At 33.3% G+C, this 21172-nt stretch overlaps 1 protein-coding gene across 1 annotated transcript in view; it reads right to left on the reverse strand.

Annotated features, from left to right (window-relative positions):
- The window catches only part of Ipo9 (Importin 9), a 493522-nt gene that overhangs the window by 362305 nt on the left and 110045 nt on the right, over positions 1-21172 (reverse strand). The window contains exons 6-7 of the mRNA XM_090390464.1: positions 17351-17470; positions 137-237 (exon numbers count right to left, since the gene is read on the reverse strand). Of these exons, the coding sequence (XP_090246590.1) occupies positions 137-237; positions 17351-17470 (221 nt within the window). The remainder of the gene's footprint in view (positions 1-136; positions 238-17350; positions 17471-21172) is intronic.

Below are 21172 nucleotides of genomic sequence, written 5' to 3' on the forward strand. Positions count from 1 at the left end.
ACGAATTCACATTTTTTGTTACTGAAATGAGAATGAGGGGAGAAATAATTTGCATGCAGTAAAATAAACACAATTTTGCATGCTGAGCAACTGCAATTTCCAATAATCAAAAAAGTAACTATTATTAAAAGGATACATGCTAGCACACTCTGTTAAAGAATTCCACACAGGAGTCAGAATATGAGGAAGCCAGGAAGACATTTGTTTAGGTACATGCTTTACAAGAACTGTCAAGGCCTTAAAAAAAGTAGAATTCATTAAGGAAACTAATTTCTTTTTTCTAAAGTATAATTCATGTTATTATAAAGAGCAACAGTATATAAATGTTTAACTATTATATAAATTTATTATTATATATAGAATTCTCCAATCTGTAAATTTCTTGCAATAAAAATATAAATGCTGACATTTTATCATATAATTTGCAAAATGTCCCCCCCCCCCCAGATCCAATTCAGAAGTTTAAAAGCATGCAATGTAGGATCGACAACTCGCCATAAATTCCATGTGTTATTTGAATTGCATAACATGAGAATGTTTTGTCAACAGATGAATGTGATATATATATATATATATATATATATATATATGAAATACTTTTTTTTTTTTAATATCTGGACAGAGGTGGAACACTGATATTTTCAGTTTGTATATAATATGTAACAGTAAAGATTAGAAGAAATTGAGGTAGCATCCATATAAACAACCCATAAGGCAAAAGTTCAGTTGTTTAGTTATTAATTAAGATTTATTTTAGAAAGATAAATGCTCACCAGAAAATTAAATACTCTTGAAAATGGAACGGTGCTTAAGAGTCAAAACCTTATAACTGAGAGGAGACCTCCACATAGCCTTTAAAGTAATGCGGAGAACCGACCAGGACTTCTGACCTAATGTCCAATCCTCACCTTCTCGTGGTGCACCCTGTTGGGTATCTACCTGAATACTGAACGGATGAGGATGGGATGGCAATTTGGGATTTAGCAGACCAAATTGTATTCTTATTGGCTTAAACCAATATACAAAATGATAGTACAACATGACAAAATTTCATGCCAGGTGGGGCGTCGCCCGGTTAAACAAGCTTCCCCCGTTGTTTTCACCAGGGAACCAGAGCGAACAATGAAAAGTCAGCTACTGGAACAAATCTGAAAACACACCCGAACTCAACATCACCAGAGTTGAAGATCGGTATATCAACATAAGAAGCCTGAATGGCAAAGAAATGGAGCTAGCTGAGGAATTACATAAGTACCAGATAGACATAATAGGGGTGACTGAAACAAAAAAGACAAAAACTGGTGAGATCTTTCTGAGCAATAAATACAAAATGTTATATTCAGGCAATGACAATCAAGGAAAAGAAGGAGTGGTCACAGAATTCAACACAAAATATGAGGCTGATCTTCTTCAATGGCAGGAAGTCTCAAGTAGAGTGATGTGGGCAACTATCAGAATGGGGGTACTGGACAATGAGACTTATTTGTGCCTATAGTCCCACAGAAGGTTCTTCTAAGGTAGAAGTGGGGGAATTTTTTGATGCTTTAGAGAAAGCAACTGACACAATGAAAAAGGAAAAGTTGCTCCTTGTTGGGGATCTAAATAGCAGAGTGGGAAATGATTTTCAGACATATAAAAATATTTTGGGAAAATTTGGAGAAAAAAGCAAAGCTAATAATAATGGCAAATACCTGTTGGATTTCTGCTTAGGACATGGACTAGTTATTACTAACACCATGTTCCAACATAAAAATGTGCACAAATTCACATGGAGAGAAAAAGCAAGGAATAAGAAAAGTCTCATTGACTATGTTATTGTTGATAGCGATGTTTTCTCCCTGGTGCAGGACACCAGAGTGTACAGAGGATTTGAAATTGGAAGTGATCACTATTTAGTCTTGAGCAGGATAAAATTGAATTTCATATGGAAAAGAATAACATGTAAGAAAGTTTTAAAGTGAATAAAAGTTGAGCAGCTCTTGGATATGAACTGTAGACTAAAATACACAAAGATTATTGAAGAATAAATGAAAGGGTTTGAGAACAGGAGCCAAACCTCGGAGATTCAGTGGTAAGCCTTTAAGAAAACTCTGATTGATTCAGCCAGAGAGGCATGTGGTGAGGTTGTCTGCAAGGATAGAAAATTCAGAACTCCATGGTGGACACAGGAAGTTAAATAGGCAGTGAGGAAAAGAATAAAGCATAGCAAAAGTTCCTGGCAAATAAGTCAGAGAAAGCATGGGAATATAACAAAGATCTTTATTTAAGTTTTGTCGATCTGGAAAAGGCATATGACAAGGTGTCAAGAGAGAAGCTATTCAATACGCTACAGTTATATGGTGTCAATGGGGCATTATATCAAGCAAAGTCTTTATTTGAGTTGCAAGTCAGCAGTTAGAATTCAAGGAAGTAAAGGAAGATGGTTTAATGTTAAATCTGGTGTGAGACAAGGATGTATATTATCTATATGGATCACATTATGAAGGAAAGTGGTATTAAACATGATATCAGAATTGGAGATGTTAATGTCAGCTCTTTGCTTTATGCAGATGATGTTATACTTCTAAATAAATCTGCTACAAGTTTGCAAGATTCCCTGACTAAACTGAATAACAATTGTAATAGATATGGTATGAAGGTCAGCAATAAAAAAGACAAAGACAATGAAAATAGGTAGAATTGTTGAAAATGTCAACTGTGTTGTGAATGGAGAACCTGTGGAATAAGTAAAACATTTCAGCTACTTAGGCATGATTTTTAGTGAAGATGGTAAATTTAATATGGAAATAGACAACAGAATCAATAAAGCTGGTATGGTAGGAAGTCAATTGAATAAATTCATAAGGAATAAGAGAGAAATTAGTTGGAACACTAAATTAGCTGTATACAAGACAGCGTTCAAACCAGTTTTAATTTATGGATCTGAGAGCTGGGTCAGAAATAAAATACTTGACCAGAGACTAGAGACCGCAGATATGAGAGTCCTGAGAAAGATTAGAGGCATGAACAGATGGCATCAATGGCAGTAACATATTAAAAACGAGGATATTAGGAAAGAACTAGACACTGTCAGCGTCCAGGAATGTGTTAGCAGAGCTATACATATCTCAGGTGATATGTCACTTAAACAGAATGGACGAGGAAAGATTAGCAAAACAAGTGTTGAAAGTTTATTTTTCACTTGGTTAGACTATAATAAATTTAGTTTAATCCTTTATCCAAGTGTGAGCAAACAAGTTTGCACCTGAAAATATCTTCAGGACTGGGGTAAGGTAGTAACAACACCGGGCAACTCGTGGACCAATCTAACATCACTCCAATCTCAGTATCTCTCATAACGCAAAAGTTATGCATTAAAGAAAGGGCCACTACACAATCTAATTTCGACCGTTATTGAGGCCTCTTCAGTGAGAGATGTATTTTGAATTATGGGAGATACTGAGATAGGAGTGATGTTAAATTGGTCCACCTTTTCTATGAGTTGCCCGGTGTTGTACTACCTTACCCAAGTCCTGAAGATATTTTCAGGCGCAAACTTGTTTGCTCACACTTGGATAAAGGATTAAACTAAATTTATTATAGTCTAACCAAGTGAAAAATAAACTTTCAACATCTTTCTCTAAATCCAGAGTAATTTAATAAAAAGGTGGCACACCGTTTGGCAACTCCTATAGGTAAAGATGACCTCGCCATTGCTTCTGCCTGGTATCACCACTTTTGGGCCTGGTTCCCACTGAAGAGACCTCAATAAAGGTCGAAACTAGTCTGGGTAGTGGCCCTTCCCTTAATGCATAACATTATACATATCCGCAAGGAGATGTGTTTTTGCATTATGGGAGATACTGAGATAGGAGTGATGTTAGCTTGGTCCACCTTCGCTACGAGTTGCCCAGTGTTGTACTACCTTACCCCAGTCCTGAAGATATTTTCAGGTGCAAACTTTGTTTGCTCACACTTGGATAGAGGATTAAACTAAATTTAACAAAACAAGTGTTCTCTGCAAGGCTGGCAGGAAAAAGACCCGGAGGAAGACCAATATGCAAGTGGATTGATACTGTAAAAAGTGCCTTAGAAGACAGAAATATAAAATCTGATAATGTTGTAGTCTTGACAAGTAACAGACTGATTTTCTACAATTTTCCTCCAAAATTGTAGATAGGAAGTTAGTGATGATGTAAATCTTTCATGTAGTACTATCATACCCCGTACACCCTTTGAGGGCATGTCAGGAATTTGATGATGATGATGAAAAAATGGATAACTGCAATATTTGTAAAATTTTCAAATTAATGATTTCAAGAATTTTTATGAAGTACTGAACTTAATGAAATTGAAAACATAAAAATATAAAATAGAATAGATGAAAGAAAAAAAAAGGAAATGGATGACAAATATTCAACCCACATAACTTGTTCTAACAGGTCATAATAATCAGAACTGTAGCACTCCAGGACCGTCATCAATTGTTAATAACAAACATCATCCTTTATTTTAAATACTGATTAGGTTAGCACTAATATTGTATTATTAAACATTAATAAGAATTTGATCTCTGTAGTTTTGATGTAGCATTTTTTTCCACCAAAGGTAAAGCCAGCACAGTAACAGTTGACCAAATTAGTGATACTTTGGAATATTATTTAAATTGTAGTGTGTGTGTGTGCTCCAGCTGATGACCTTAATATGATGGCTGAAATGCCAATAAATTAACATTATTACTTTTTAACATAGTAAGAGTCTCCATAATTTTACCAAAATGAATGTAATTCTGGCTCTGTTACTAAGTTTGGTACTAAACAAGAAGTAATATGAAAGTTTTTGAAGTGATTAATTTGAGATTTTTATAAATATGGCATCTTTCCCTTCATTCAGATATGTTTTCTGGTTAGTATTTTCCACTATTGTTCTGTAACTGCTTATTCATTAAAGTTCTTTCAAAGCAATTACTCCAAATATCCAGAAGTGCATAAGTTTGTTCATAGAAACTGTGAATTTTGAAATTTTAGTGTTGTATGCAATTACTTATGAAAAACACATTTATATTATGGAAGTAACTATTATTATTGTTTTCATTGCCAAAAAACCTCCAGGCCCTTATCCAGGAAGATCACACATTATCCAAACCAGTTATATCTTTTATTGAATGCATTCACAGTGCCTGAACTCATCAACTCAAATAGCATGCCATTCCAATCACACACAAGAAATCCCTTTCTCAGTCAACTTCCATGGATACACTCTCGTTCTCTTCTCACCCTTCATAAATGAAAAATTCTACCTGATGAAAATTTCAGAAATGTGCAAGTCTTTATCATTAACCTCCTCTTTCTCCTACTTGTTAGTGTTTGCAGTCCACAAATTTATCTGTTCTCATAATCCATTCCATAGTCTTCATATCATTGCCAGCCTGGTTTGCCGAATGGATAGCGTATCTGCTCTCCAGCCAAAAGGCTGCGGGTTCGAATCCCACCATGGGCATGGATGTTTGTGATTGTCTGTGGAAATACTAGTGGCGGTTGGCAGTAGATAGCATTGGTGTAGTTGCAGTCAGTTGGTGATTGAATAGTGGAGACAGAGTTGTAGAGCAGGTGCCCTCCCTCGATGAGTCCTTGGACTCATTGGAGGTGTCAAATAATAATAACAATATCATTGTTAACTCTCCATTGTATCTGCATTACCTCAGAAACAAGGAGACCAGATCTGCACATAAATGAGATTGCATCACCTTGTGAAGAGGCAAAATGACTTAGCCTTACAGGTTAATACTCTTTTCAGCCTTGCAATTATCCTCTAAAGTTGTATATGCAATCTTTGTTATATGGCTTTTGAACTTTGACTTCCTATCTACTAAAATTCCAAGATCCCTAAAGCCTGATCAGCTTCTTTTAGCATAATACATCAACATAATAAGCCACTGGATGTCTCATCATACCAAAGTTTTCATCACACATTTAGCAATGAAGTGATGACAATTTTCACCTGCCCATAATCCCAGCCATATTTCAATCATTCTACAATAATATATGTCATAACACATTCATAATTACTTAAATATTTCTGCATCATCAGCAAACAGCTATATGCCTCCTGTCAAATTCTTCCCAATAACAATGGACTGAGGACTGATCCCTGGGGTATATGACTTGCTGCTCTAAATCTTTGAGAAACATACATCACTTTTTTGAAATCTGTTAGTCACTTCTTATCCATGCTAATAGTTTATAAACCAATCATAACCTCCAACTCATGTAACAGTCTTCCATACTGCATCCTGACCAAAGCATTAGCAAAGTCCAAAAGTATGTGTATCCAATATTCTTGTCTTGCTCAACAGTAACATTTCAAAATGTGAGCAAGTTACTCAAACATGACCATTACTCAAATGACTCAAACATTAGTAAATCCATGTTGCTGATTGCAAAATATATATTCTTTGTCAACCTATTTCTATATGCAAGCTCTTACCAACTTTTCCAAAATAACATACTTTTTCTCCACTCCAAGCTGAGGGAAAGATTCTATGGGAGTGGAGTATGAAAGTATGAAAAAAGTATGTACTCAAATTATACAAACATCAAAGGCACAGCCAGTTTAGATGAACACTTAGCATCCATCATACACTACTGCCAAATTTTTAACAGTTTATGGAACAGCAGCAGTGAGCTCCATATTGTATACTACAATATGGAGCTCATTGTCAATATACTACAATGGCTCTTTAGCAAAATGGGCACTAATCAGGTGAACTATGTCTCCTGCATTTGACAAATATTACCTGAATTCAGCAGTATTCTTTCACAATCATTCATTCTTCCTTTCTTCTACTTGCAGATTCCTTCCATACAATTTTTTTCTTGAGAATCTCTTGCTTAAAAAGACTGCACACCCATTTCACTTCTATCTTACTTATTCTTTGAATTCTAAGGACACGTTCCAATATTGCATTATTTAAACATTTCGTTTAATTTCTCCTATGTATTTCCAAAATCCTTCCCATACAAATCTAGTTTTCCTCTTCAGATGATCATAATTTTCTGTTTATTGATCAGCATGTGACCTTTTATGAATGGAATATTCATAAACTTAGCCACTTTCCATCAGTACGGCATGATCACAATCGCACCAACTAGAGGCAGAAAAGTGATGTCTTTAACTGAACTTAACTCAGTGTTATAACCTTGTGAAATAAAGAAACATTTGCTGTTTGTTTCTTGACAAAATTATACAGTAATAACTTTCTTACACTATGAAAAATACTTTTTCCTTATTTTAAACACAGTGCTGAAACCTGTAATGGAAGTGCACAACAGTAAATTAAAGAATAAGCTGTTTTCTGCACTATTTCCAAGCATGAGTAGAAGTAAAATGAATGATAATAGACGTTGAATTTTATTAGTTATTTAAGAAAAGAGAAGAGAAAATAGATAAAGAGAATTGTAGTTTTTCGTTTCTTCAACACACACACACACATACGGGGGAGGGGGGGGGGCTGGAAAGTTCTGATAAACATCTAGAACAAAAAATTATATTAAAGCAACTGATATAACATATGAAAAATAACATAACAAGAAAGAACATATGAGGATATAAAAATATAAGAACATAAGTTCTTATATAAAAACATAAGAACAAGTTATCACTTTATAACTCTGCTACTCCATAGTATGTTCTTTCTTGTGATTATCAGTTGCTATAATATCATTTTTGTTCCAGGTGTTTATCAGAACTTTCTCACCTTTGTAAGCAAGCAAGTTAGAAAAATGTTACAGTAATATGAAGTAAAGAAAAAAATTAAAAAATACATTTGAGAAGTTTACTACAGTTATTCATCTCCATGTAGAACTTATACAATTAAAACAAACTGAATGACACTATTATTCTCCAATTTAGACATAAATTGGCCCAATAAAAGTAAGTTTTATTCATGAGTCATGAACTTGATACATTTCTTAAGGTCATCACCCACAAAAGTAATCCGAATTGTGATATGACTTTTCTTCATCAAAGCTTGTCAGGAGTTTTGCATAGAAAGTAAATTCATTTTGAGGTGATTAAAGGTGCCAAAAGACCTTATATTTAACCAATGTTGCAGCTATTCAAGTAGAAGCAGTTTGTGTTAATTTTTCTCCTGTGTGAATTCAGGAGAGAGAAAGTTACTAAAAGCAAAAGACAAATTTCAGAATTTTGTCCATAACTGAAAAGAATAAAAGAAAGCTGAGACATAGAAAAATTACTTTCATGCTATTTCTTGTTATGAATTGAAGCATATATTGGCACCTGTATAGTTAATTCCTAATGATTTTATGTTCCACATGTTTGCAAACATGTTTACATATGAACATACGTTTAGTTTACAAACATATGGAACATACGAGGTGGTATCAAAAAGTTTTGAGACTAGCTCTGTTTACGAGAAATTACTTTATTTATCTACGTTTACACACTATCACCTTCAAAATAGTCTGCTTGCATATCAATACAGCGCTCCCAGCATACTTGCCACTTTTGGATTGTGTCCTGGAAGTCTTCTTTTCGAAGTATGTCAAGCACACCTTCTGCGATTCGTGCTGGATCTCCACAATGGTGTCAAAACTGTGACCTTTGAGCTGGATCTTCATCTTCAGGAAGAGGGCGAAGTCTGCAGGAGCCAAATCTGGGGAGTAGGGTGGGTGTGGAAGTGAGATCATGTTGATCGAAGACTAGAGACATCTGATATGAGAATTCTTAAAAAAAAAATCAGTGGGGATGAACAGATGGCATCAGTGGCTCTCCTCACACGCGAGAAACTCACATGTGAGGAGAGCTCGGTGACAGAATGCACTGTCGTCATGGGGCATCCAGTTTTTCGAGCACCACAGATTTGGTTGCGTTCGCGAATGTCCTCACTCAGATGCCTTAAAACCTGGCAGTAGAACTCGCTATTGGCGGTCTGGCCCCTGAGGAACGAATTCTCAATGCACAATGCCGCAAATGTCGAAAAAGACGATGAGCATGCACTAGGTCGAGCTGCACACCTGCCTTGCCTTTTTCAGTCATGGAGATGATGGGCTCTTCCACTGTGAAGACTGTTGCTTCGTCTCAGGGTCGTACCCGCACACCCAAGTTTCGTCACCGGTAATAATCCTCGAATTTCACGTTTTTTTCAAATGTGAATTTCACGTTTGCTCTTTGTTCTAACTTGCTGTCCATGATGAAATCGCAGATGTGGTAACACAGGTGGTCAGAATAGCATCAGTTGCACAGCTCCCGATGTACACAGGATGATGTCTTTTGGCACACTGACTTATGAAGATAGGTGCTCCCTATGACTGTGCATGCAGCCTTGTGCTGCCATCTGTTGGTGTGTTACAAACCTAGTCTCGAAACTTTTTGAAACCACCTCGTATGTTCCAAATTAAAGATTTTTTTGGTTACAAAAATGTATGAAGGCTGAATTTCTTAATGAATTAAATAGTCATCATTATCAAATTCCTGATATGTACCCTCAGTGAGTGTGCAGGATAATTATGATAGTACTACATGGAAAAGTTACACCATTACTACCTTCTCATCAATAATTTTCCCCCAAATTAATCTATTATCTGTCAAGATAATAGATTAATTTGGGGGAAATTATTATCCAATATTATCAGATCACATATTTCTGTCATTTAAAGTTCTTTTTACCATATCAATCCATTTACATCTTGGTCTTCCTCTGGGTCTTTTTCCTGCCAACCTGGCAAAGAACACTTGATTTACTAATCTTTCCTCTGCTTATAAGTGACATACTACCTGAGATTAACTCTACTAACACATTCCTGAATGCTAACAATGGTGAGATCTTTCCTAATATCCTCATGTTTGATATGATACTACCACTGATGCCATCTGTTCATCCCCACTGATTTTTTTTTAAGAATTCTCATATCAGATGTCCCTAGTCTTCGATCAAGTGTTTAATTTCTACCTCAGCTCTCAGATCCATAACTTCAAATTGGTTTGAACACTGTCTTGTATACAGCTAGTGTTTTCACTAATTTCTCTTATTCCATATAAATTTATTCAGTTGACTTCCTACCATCCCAGCTTTACTAATTCTGTTATCTATTTCCATATTTAATTTACTGAATCAAATGGTTATCAGGATCAATTAAGAAGATAATACACATACACATGATATTCTGGACCAAGAATATCTGTGTGTAAATCAATTTCAAGTTTTAGTTTTCAATTTTTTTTAAGTTAAGAGTTAAATCACCTAAAATCAGAGGAGTAATTTACAAATGGTGCAGCTGACAAGATTAAGCAATTATGAGGGGAATTTTCTTCACTGAATTTCTCTATAGGTCCATATCGAGCAGACTGCACCATTTTGTTTGATAAATTTATTCCGATTGATGTAATGTTCTTATTTTCAGAATTTTTTCTGACTAGGGTTTTCTCAAACAGAGAATCCAAAGGTTTGAGTTCATGTGCTTCAATATTCCTTGGTATTTCTTTTCAGTCAACAAACAAACTTCATGGACTTCTGTAATGGAAAGAAAGAAATTCTGACAAGGTTCAGAAGAGAATTTTTAGATTAGCTTAAGAAAGTCAACCCTATGAATAACCCCATGAATAACTAACAGTAACCATGAAGAGTCAAAATGCCACCTAAAACAGTATGAAATAAATTATCAGAAATTGACTGAGACAATAGCAACTCTTGCAAAAGTTACTAAAAGATCAGGAAATAATATTTTCACTAGTATTTTTTTGTGTGGCTAGTGATTCCTAGTTAAAGATGCTTAAATTAATTTCCTTGACTAAATACTGATTGTGATTCTTTAAGTTTTCCCTTAAAAGAGAGAAAAATTGCTTAGAAATCACTGAAATTAATTTCCTTGACTAAATACTGATTGTGATTCTTTAAATTTTCCCTTAAAAGAGAGAAAAATTGCTTGGAATTCACTGAAATATGTGGTGCAGTGTCAAGAATACCTTACAAGATAGCCCTGAACTTTTAGCATCCTAAATTTAAAGGTTCCAAATCTGCCAAATCCACAGTTGTTAAAGATTACAAGCTCCAATGTAAAGAATTAATTTTTTTTTTTCAATTCAATTCTAGGCATATTTTGCATGTGTAAAGACTGAGGACCTTCTATGAGCTACTTTGATTCTCATGAAGATTGGAAGGCTTGGGCAAGCCTATTATAGGACAGTGTCTAGATGTGAATTAGTTTCTCCACATTTAAGTGTTTTAATTCCATCAAGTTGCCTTTCATGTGGTTATTTTGTCATTTAGGGTAATGACATAAACATTGTTACAGATGGATAGGGCCAATGATATATGATGCAGAGGAAACTGAACAAAATAAATAAATAAGCAAAATAAAATAAAGTAAAAATTAAAAAAAAAAACACTGTAGTTGTTTTTAAAATCAATCTAAAAAAATTATATATTTAGGGAAAATAAAGGAAAAAACTCTAACAATTGTAACATTTAATATTTCATCATTGGGTAAAAATTACTGCTGTCCTCAGCACATCTATTAAGGTTACTGAAATTTAGGTGATGCGAGTAGTTGGTCATTTTTTAATATACTTGAATGCTCCCTAATCATAAAATGCATGCATATCCTCTCTTGTTATTGGCTTTTTACTGACAGAATCAATACTAATCGAAACAGGGATTGTAATGACTGGCATGTCTCAATAGGCAAAATCAGATTAAAAAATAAATAAAAATACAAAATCTGACATAAAACATACTATAGAATAAGCACTACATAAATAAAACTGACAAACTAGCACTTTTTTTTATTTGTCAACCCAAAAAAAATCTTATCCACCACAGACAAGAGCACATTTTTGAAGCCCTGATAATCAATTTTGCAACTGTATTATAGTTATGTTAACCATCATAAAACTGGTAAAGCAGTTCTTTTAGCATTTGTATACATAAGTGAACTTTTCAAAGATTTGGGCCAACTTGTTGTCTCCTGGAAAATTCCTCAATTACAATGCATTTAAAGTGAAGTTATTCTTAAACAACTTGAATTCTAGGCAGATGTTTAGCTCTGCTTTGAAGTTTAGACTTCAATAGTAGCTCTTTCTTTTAAGGTTACACGGTGATCAGCATTCATATTTATGAATTTAGGGACACAAAACACACGTATTGAAAAGATTATTTTACTGATTAATAATAAAATAATAACTTTATGTTTCGACCCCTGTATTGAGGTCATCTTCAGAAGGATGCATGTATATAAGAACAAGCTACATGCTGTTGCACTCTATACAAGTAAATGACATCTAATTTGTTAACTAATCTTTTTTCTTAGCCTGCCCTCTAGTGAAAAAATAAATAAATAAAAAAATATGAGACCATCAAACATACCTTTATAAAAAATGGATACAGTATAAAAACCATTCACAAGATCCTCCACAAAGATACCACTAATAACAAAAAAGATTTCAAGAATGCTATTGCTATACCATATGTTAGAGGCATTGCAGAAAAAATAGACAGAACACTACACAAATACAACATCAAAACCACCTTTAAACCCCTGACAAAATTAAGACACCTACTCAGTTCTTCCAAGGATCCCCTGCCACACTTAGCCCACCCAGGGGTTTACAAAATAGATTGCACATGTAACATACCATACATAGGGGAAACAGGGCAAACCATCCCAATCAGAAAGGCTGAACACAAACGTCACATAAAATACCTCCATTTTGGAAAACCGGCCTTTCTGAACACGCACTCCAAACATACCACAGAATTGACTGGAAAGGTACCAAGTCCCTACACCACACCAAAACCTGGTTCGAGCGGAAATTCAAGGAAGCATGTGAAATGCTCAAACATGATCTGAATCTGAATAAAAATGATGGTCTAACAATTCCAAGAATGTGGAGGACCCATCTACAACCTTCATAGCAACCACGAAGAAAAATCTCAATACAAGAAGACTTGGTGAAGTGTTTTTTTTTTTTTTTCCCTCCTGAACATTCAATAGCAACCTGTACTGTACAAATCTAGAAGATAATCGTAATATAACAATATAAACTGTATAATTCCAGAAGAATCCTAGTACGTGAGGAATTTAGCAGAGTTTATTGTAGTTTTTATTTTATTTTATTTATTTATTTTTTAATTTATTTTTTTTTCGCTAGAGGGCAGGCTAAGAAAAAAGATTAGTTAACAACGTAGATGTAATTTACTTGTATAGAGTGCAACAGCATGTAGCTTGTTCTTATACGCATGTATCCTTCTGAAGATGACCTCAATACAGGGGTCGAAACGTAAAGTTATTATTTTATTATTAATCAGTAAAATAATCTTTTCAACACATGTGTTTTGTGTCCCTAAATTAATAAATATGAATTCAATAGTAGCTGTTCTTCAGAACATCTATCAATTATCTTGACTTATCTACAGCTTCAATAAATGTTTCATAATTTTCATTATCATCACCATTCAAAGTTTGGTATGACTAAATATTAAGAAAACTCTTCATCCTGTATTAAGTTCCAGAATTTTTACCTACTACACTTGAATTATTCATTTTCATAATCTCCAAATTGTATATTATTAGTACACTCAATTTCTTCAAACTTTAAATTGTCTTATTTTTACTCCTGTCAGTAACTGTACTATATTGTTCATTTTTATTTGATAATGCAATCCTGTCAGTTGCCCCAATTGTAAATTAGTCTGATTCCAAGTGGTTTAAAAAAAATAAATTAAATTAAATTAAATTAAAAAAATCTAAAACTAAACTATAAATTGACATGCATGCATATTCATATTCCAGTATATCATATACATGCAATCTTAATCATTCAATTCATTAAGAGATTGAGCTTTCACACATTTATAATTAAGAGGATCTTTAATTTACATAAACACATAAAAATCATTAGAAATTAACTATGCAAGTATATACTTCAGTTCACAAAAAACAGGTTGAATATTACTTTCTACATTACTGCTTTCGACAGACAACATTCTGGAATTTTAGTGTCTTGCTTCTAGTAACTCTCTTTCTCACACACACTTTTGGAGATATATAGAAGGAAAATTAACAAAGAAACTGCATAACAAAAGAAATATGAGTTTTTGTAAGGTTTTTGTAAGAAATAAGGTTTTTGTAAATCATTAAATGGATTTAGGTGATTCTTTCTAAATGAAATTCTCAGAAAACTTCACTGAAGAAATTAAAATCACATCAAAAGTTCAAATTACATTTAGAATGAGAATATTTCTATACAGCAAGTTCATTATTAAGAATTCTACAGGACACTATGATAGTACTACAAGTTGAGTTCAAATTATTTTTAACCTCTGATTAACAATTTTCTTTTAAATTAATCTATTAAATGTCAGGACTCCAGTATCATCAGATCTTATATTTCAGTCTTCTAAAGTATTTCTCACTATATGAATCAAGCTACATCTTTTTCCTGGCATCTTGTCATCTTAGAAGAACAAACACCTGTTCTGATAAGTTATTCATACACATTCTATTTAAGTGAAATTAGCTCTACTCACAGATTTCTGAATGCTAACAATGGTGATATCCTTCCTGATATAACTGAGACTTTTTTTTTTTAGCATAGATCATCTTGTCAGTCATCTTTTCAGTCTGTTGGGGGAGCTTAATAAGATAGTAATTAATATGCCTACAGAGGAAATAATGCTCTGTCTAAAGGCCTGAATTTCACTATAGCTCTGCAAGTTATTCCTGTAATGGATTTTTTTTTTTTAAAACCATAGATTAAGTGCTATATGATGTCTCCTCAGATATGGCTAACTGCCTTCATTTTCAAATTGCATGAATTCTTTTCAAGTTTAAGCCCCCACCTCCAAATGTATCGTACACAGAAATGAAAGCCTTTCTCTCTCTCTCTATCACTGCCAAAGGTGAAACACTAATTTTGCTATTATTAATACTGATATCACTGTAGCATTTCAAACAAATTTTCTCCTGACATATGCCTTGTTTAGATATAAAAAACTCAAATATAGTCTCATGATTTATCAACATTTGAATATCTAAGTGAATATCTGATCCTGTCAACCTATTTGGCTTGAACCCAAATTGTTCTCCTCCGAGATTTTCCTTACAACAATTTCTTACGTTCTTCTCAAGTATGCTGGCATCAATCTGGAGCAATTGGCTGTAATTCTCCTATTCAGTTTTATTTCCCTTTTTACATATAGGTACTGTAATAGGTCTACTTCAACAATTTGGTGATCAGTCCTTCTGATCAGATCTTCTGAGTTCTGCAATGCAGAAGACACCATAAAACTTTTATGCCTTCAAATTTAAGTATTTCTGATCAAATATTATTTGGCTGTCTCTCCACATTTCAGGTTTTGATGACTTTTTTATTTTTCTACCTCATGTACTTATATCTACTCCTGTTTGATTTCTTCATGAATCTTTTCTGTGGTTGTTCTGTCACTTCTCGTTTTATTTAGCAATCTTTTAAAGTAAATTCTCCAGACATCTTTATTCTCAGTTTTCATGTTGCTTTCATCATCTTTGATTGCTTTTATAGTACTCTTTCTTCCTCCCCCCCCCCCCTCAGTAACCTAAAACTGTCACTTCATACATTTTTCTCTATATTCTCTCAGCATGCCTCTTCTGGCTGAACTTAAAATGTTCTTCATAGCCACAGTCTCCTAGATTTGGTTCTGGTTTTCATATTCTTTAATTTTTCACCCCTTATTTCACCTCTGAAAGTGCTAAAGTTCATGACTCAAAAATAAAACTTTACTTCACTTGGTCCATTTCTATTTGAAATGGAGAACAGCAAAGTTTCCTTCAGTTAAACTAAAGGAATCCTATATAGGATGAACAACTGCAATTATCTTTACAACTGTATTTCTTCTTCATGCCTTCCTTTCTCAGTCTCTAAAATTACTTCATATGTACAGAATATATTTCTTACTTATTAGGTGTATAACTGCTAACTAGCTCTTAACTACTTTAACTGCTAACCTCTCCTGGCCTTTTAGTTTCTAATTTGTTCAATCTCCATATACTGAAGATAAGAAAAAAAAATAAATTTTGTTCTCTTCTGTTGTAACAGCTGATAATACATAATGTGTGTTATCAGTCTCTTATATACCACACACATTCCAAAATACATTAGAGCAACTTCTACTTTGATTTCCTACTATGCCCTACCATACATTTTTGAATGCTACACTTAAAATGAATAACTTATGACAAAATCATAGGTTATTCATTTATGATTTTGTCAAGAAAAAGCAGCTAACATTTCATTTGAAAAAGTTTTATCCTTGATATAAAGTTCACTTAATTATTTCCAGAACATGAGTGATTGGTTAAGTAAGCCTCTTTTTTTAAGTAGTTACAAACAATGCTAAAATTTCAAAATTTGAAGGTTCTTATGCATTAATCTTTTTATAAATAAATTGTTTATAACTAATCAGAACTCCGGTGTGTCAGGGGAGGGGGAATTACATAAAATGTCTTGCCTGTGACATTCAGATCTAAACAAAAAGAAAACACATTTAAGTAAACTATGTAACTCTGAATTACATTTCGTTTTTTCGGTACTATTTGTGGGATATATAAATATGTATAGATATCCTACAGCAGAGTGTAAGTTCTGTTTTGAGCAGAATAATATCAGCAATAAGTTTTCATTTATTTATTTATTATTATATATTTTTTACTATAGTACCAGTTATGCCAAAGTTCAGTCTGTAGATGGTTGAATTTGTTACTTGAAAATTACTTCACTAAATTCTAAGTTAATGTACTGTAGCATGAAAAAGTTAGTGCTGAGCAAACAAACCCCTTCATTACAATAAATTTATACTCATATTTATAAACAATATAATTACAAATCCGATCTGTCTTAGAATTTTAATGCAATGTTATTTAAAATTTGCAATGCATTAATGTTTATGCAAAAATCTTATTTATCCATCTTAATAAACCCTTAGTCCTAAAATGCATTAATTTATTAAATTCAGTTATACAAAATTAGTTATTAAGGTAGCTCTATGTGAAAATTATCTATGAAAAAAGGGGGAAGCGGAAGGAGAAACATGATGAAAATGTTCTCAGATAAGAAGTAAGAGAGGGAGAAAAGAGAGAAGTAAGGAAGGTAAGAGGGGAAGAAATCACTAGGTCAAGTTTGGAAATCAGCACTTCATATAATGCTACAGTAGTTAGATTAATGCAACAATATGAAAAAGGTTGGTCAGAAATAAATAGTTTGAATGCATATGCATTTTCACACAAGTAATCCTCTATTTAAAATGTTAAAATTATTTTAATATTAAAAAATATTTGATAAAACAGTGACATATTTCTGTCTTTTCAAAGACACTCACATTCAAAACTTCCTTTTTTAAGCCACTATCTGAAGTCATTCCATCAGGCACTTGTAGAGCTCTAACTAGAGCTTCAGTAAAATTTGGCAATACAGGATACAAAAGAACTTTTATCACACTCTGAAAATAAAGAAAACATTAATAAATAACAATAAAATTTTTAAATAAAATTTTGCACACATACATTACAATCTGCAGAAATGATATGCACTTTTTTCTTTTGATGAAAAATCTTTTCAGCTTTCATTTTTGAAATAAAATGCAGCAGTTTATACTTGTTTCATAATAGTATAAATGAAAATTGAGCAATATTTTCTGTATCTGTGGTGAATGCAGTCTCATTTGGCAAAGTAATATATATATTATATATTAATTCCACACACAAGGAATACAAGAATCTGGTGTTGCGTCGTATATCTCTGATATTGATATATCAAGGTAATGTATTTAACTTTATCCTTTCCTACTTCAGCTGCTATATCAAATTCTATTGCATGTACTTCTTTGTTAAGTCGGTTGCGCCATTGTTATGTAATCTTCATTAATATTAATCTTAACATGTCTCGCTTCTCTTATACCTTTTCTTACGTAATTTAACCTTTTAAGGGCCACCAGAAATTACCTGTCCCCTGAATTCCATGAGTTATCCTGGTCACTCAGGCAAAATTTATTTTTTATATACGCCAGCCTGGGTCTTAAGGTTAGAGATAAACTCAGCTTTTAGGGTAATCATAGAATATCAGGTGCCACTAATAATGTTAATTGAATTCTTAGAAGCCTTGGGTTCTCTGGCTTATTTTACTTTGCAGTCGTGCCCTACTATTTTCAATTGGGGTATCCCCGCACACACACACAATCACATGTTTTATGTTTTATGAAGGGTCAGTCATCATGATCAGAAACATATGTAAGTAAGAAATCAAAATATTTATTAAACTCATTATATAATGCCATACAAGTTAAAGTAGTTATCAAATCTAAGCTTCTGCCATTCTTTCACTCTTAAAACCATTATGCATTGACTTCAAAATGTTAGCAAATTCAATAACTCAACATATAATACATTCTTAATTATGGCTCAATTGGACATTTAGGCATTTTAGCACATAAATAATCTCTCTCGGATTAATTACAACAGAATCTCTAACTGAAAGTTCTTAAAGTTCATTTCAAAAGCATAGTCATTTACATAAATCTTAGTTCTTCACTCTTTCTTCCATTATAAATTTTAAGATGCATTCTCTTAACACTGTTAGTCAATTCTCAAAAAGGGGCTAGAACAAGTGAGAGTACTTATCTACTCTTTATCGGTTTTCTTCCGTCCTTCCTTCTTTGTTACGACTCTGGTTGTCTCGATCTTATCGCCACGTGGGTTACACATGCTCGCCTGAGCTGGGCGCTATCTCTCTGCTAAGGTTTTACGTCTCATTAACGGCCTACAGTTGATCTTGCTGAAATCTGCTGCGGTGTCATGCCAGAACTTTTCGTAAGTCAGCCCTCAAAAATGAGAGCTGAATTGCGATGAATTCTTGGAGCACATGAAGAGAAATGCAGGAACAAGAAAAAACGGGGTCATTTACTTCCGTGTCGCGGGTTTTATACGTTCCCCTAGAGCACCACCTTTCTGAGTTTGAATTTCTCTTATTGTCTCACCCATTGGTCTCAGGCTGGGTGACTTCACCAATCAACATACGGGACTCCTTGTTTCCGGGAATGTATGCGTCATGATGTCTTCTCAGATGTGATGCCCGCGGGTGCTTATGCAGCTCTTATAGTATTAGGGCGATCTTTGCCCTATGTTGCTGAAATATACGCATTCTTTCATTTATAATATTTCACTAATGATTTCTCTCATCTGCCCCTTTTTGCTGACTTATATTTATGCTAGACATATAGATACATTAATTTAAATTCACATAATTCACAGTTTATCATACAAGATGTTACAAAAAAAAAAACATAGTTACACTGCACTAAAAGATAAGTATGCATATATATTTTTTTTGTTAATTGTTAGATTCTGGAATGGTGACGTCATGTAAAATTTGAAGTCGCCTATTTCAGATCTAACACTGGCATATCAGTGCTGTAGGATGCAGGTAAGGAATGAGAAAGAAGAAATCTATTCATATTTTTCTTTCAACATTAAAGACTACAAAAAAAAAAATAAAAGCCATTGAAAACTTAACCTGCCATATGTTCTTCCCAGAACAGCTATCCTATCATCACACAACAACTGATAACTTTTTTTTTTTTTTCTATATGGAAGACATCATAAATATCCTCTATTGAGTTATAAAAATCCCCTTTATTTCTCTCACAGCAGTATTATACAATGTTCTCACCTCACACATGCTCCAATATGCATCATACATCTGGTTTTATTTCAGTCATTGAGTGAGAAAAATGATTCACCATTATGCCATTGTTGCATGGCTGTACTTGAAAACAATAAATCTAGCACAACACTTCAAGCAAAACAAGCAAGTTTTTCATATTAGGAATGCATTTAAATTAAATTACAGTTATCATTTCCAATAAATAATATAATCAAATCAATACATTCACATTTAGCTCAACATCCACCTTACTCATATATGCAAGTATGCACAACAAATGTAATAGTCTATTATTTAAAAAAAAAATGTTACTTTTCTCACAATACAATCTCATTAACAAAAGAAATAACTAATTATAAACAAAAAATATTTAAATTAGCATGATTTAATTGAATACTGTAGTACATCTTATACTCTCAATGCCTTTAACCCTTACAAAGGTGCACAATTAATATAATATAGTCTTAATATATAATACAGAGCATAATTAATATAGTACTGCCCTAAGCTTACTTTCACATCTCACAACATGGTGTAATTTGATACTTGAACTTTTCACACAATGAAAAGGTTTTTAACACTGTTATTTAAAAAATACAGTATCTTGTAAAGGCAGGTGAAAGATTGAATCATTCTCCAAAGTGAGTCATTCTCCACAGTAAGTGCTATCATTTTCTTGTTGTTTTCACAAATTATTTTATTAAATTATTCTCATGGACAATTTTTTATAAATTTATCCATTATCAACAATAAACAATAGAAAACACAAAAAGGGTTGTGATGAGCTGTGCTGTATACATTCAAACCCATATTAAAGGAAAATATGTTTCTGTATAATCTTGAGTAATGTGTAATGAGAATTAAAGTATGTATTACTTTATTTTGTCATCATAGCATTTAGTTGTTTAAAACATCACCTTTAACAATAGTTACATAAAGTAGACTGATACCTTGGGCAAGTAAAATTTTTGTGTGGCTAGTGGAATAAAATTGTATTTCTGGAACCTTGCATATTATTGTCATACACTCGACTACTTACATTTGTGCTGACTCAAGGCTTAAATGCTGAATGGAACTTAGGCTGGAGGCTTAATGGATTAAAATAGTGCTGAAAAAGGGTTAAAAATTCTTTAATTCTTCCAATATTTCATCATAGAGATATCCTCAAGGAGTACAATATAAAAACACACAAAGGCAACAGAAAACTCTTAACCAGGAGGACAGCCTCACTGTATGCTGAATTGAATGCCTCAGTTGTAATCTAGGATCTCAAAGGATTGTTTTCCACATTTTGGGAAGTTTTATTCCTAAGACTACTGTGATAGAGCATGGTTTTTTCAAGTGGGAGCATTTAAAATCCCACGTTCTCCCATCTGCCTAATTAACACACTTTTGACAAGTTCTCTTATATCTTTTCCTTTCTCCCATAAACTGCATACTGCACAAAATTATTCAAATCAAAAGTTAAACAAAGGGCTAACTG

Source organism: Typopeltis vanoorti, chromosome 3 (assembly GCF_054136105.1).
Source record: "Typopeltis vanoorti isolate ZY-2024b chromosome 3, IOZ_Tvanoo_1.0, whole genome shotgun sequence".
In the NCBI taxonomy this organism is placed as follows: Eukaryota; Metazoa; Arthropoda; class Arachnida; order Uropygi; family Thelyphonidae; genus Typopeltis; species Typopeltis vanoorti.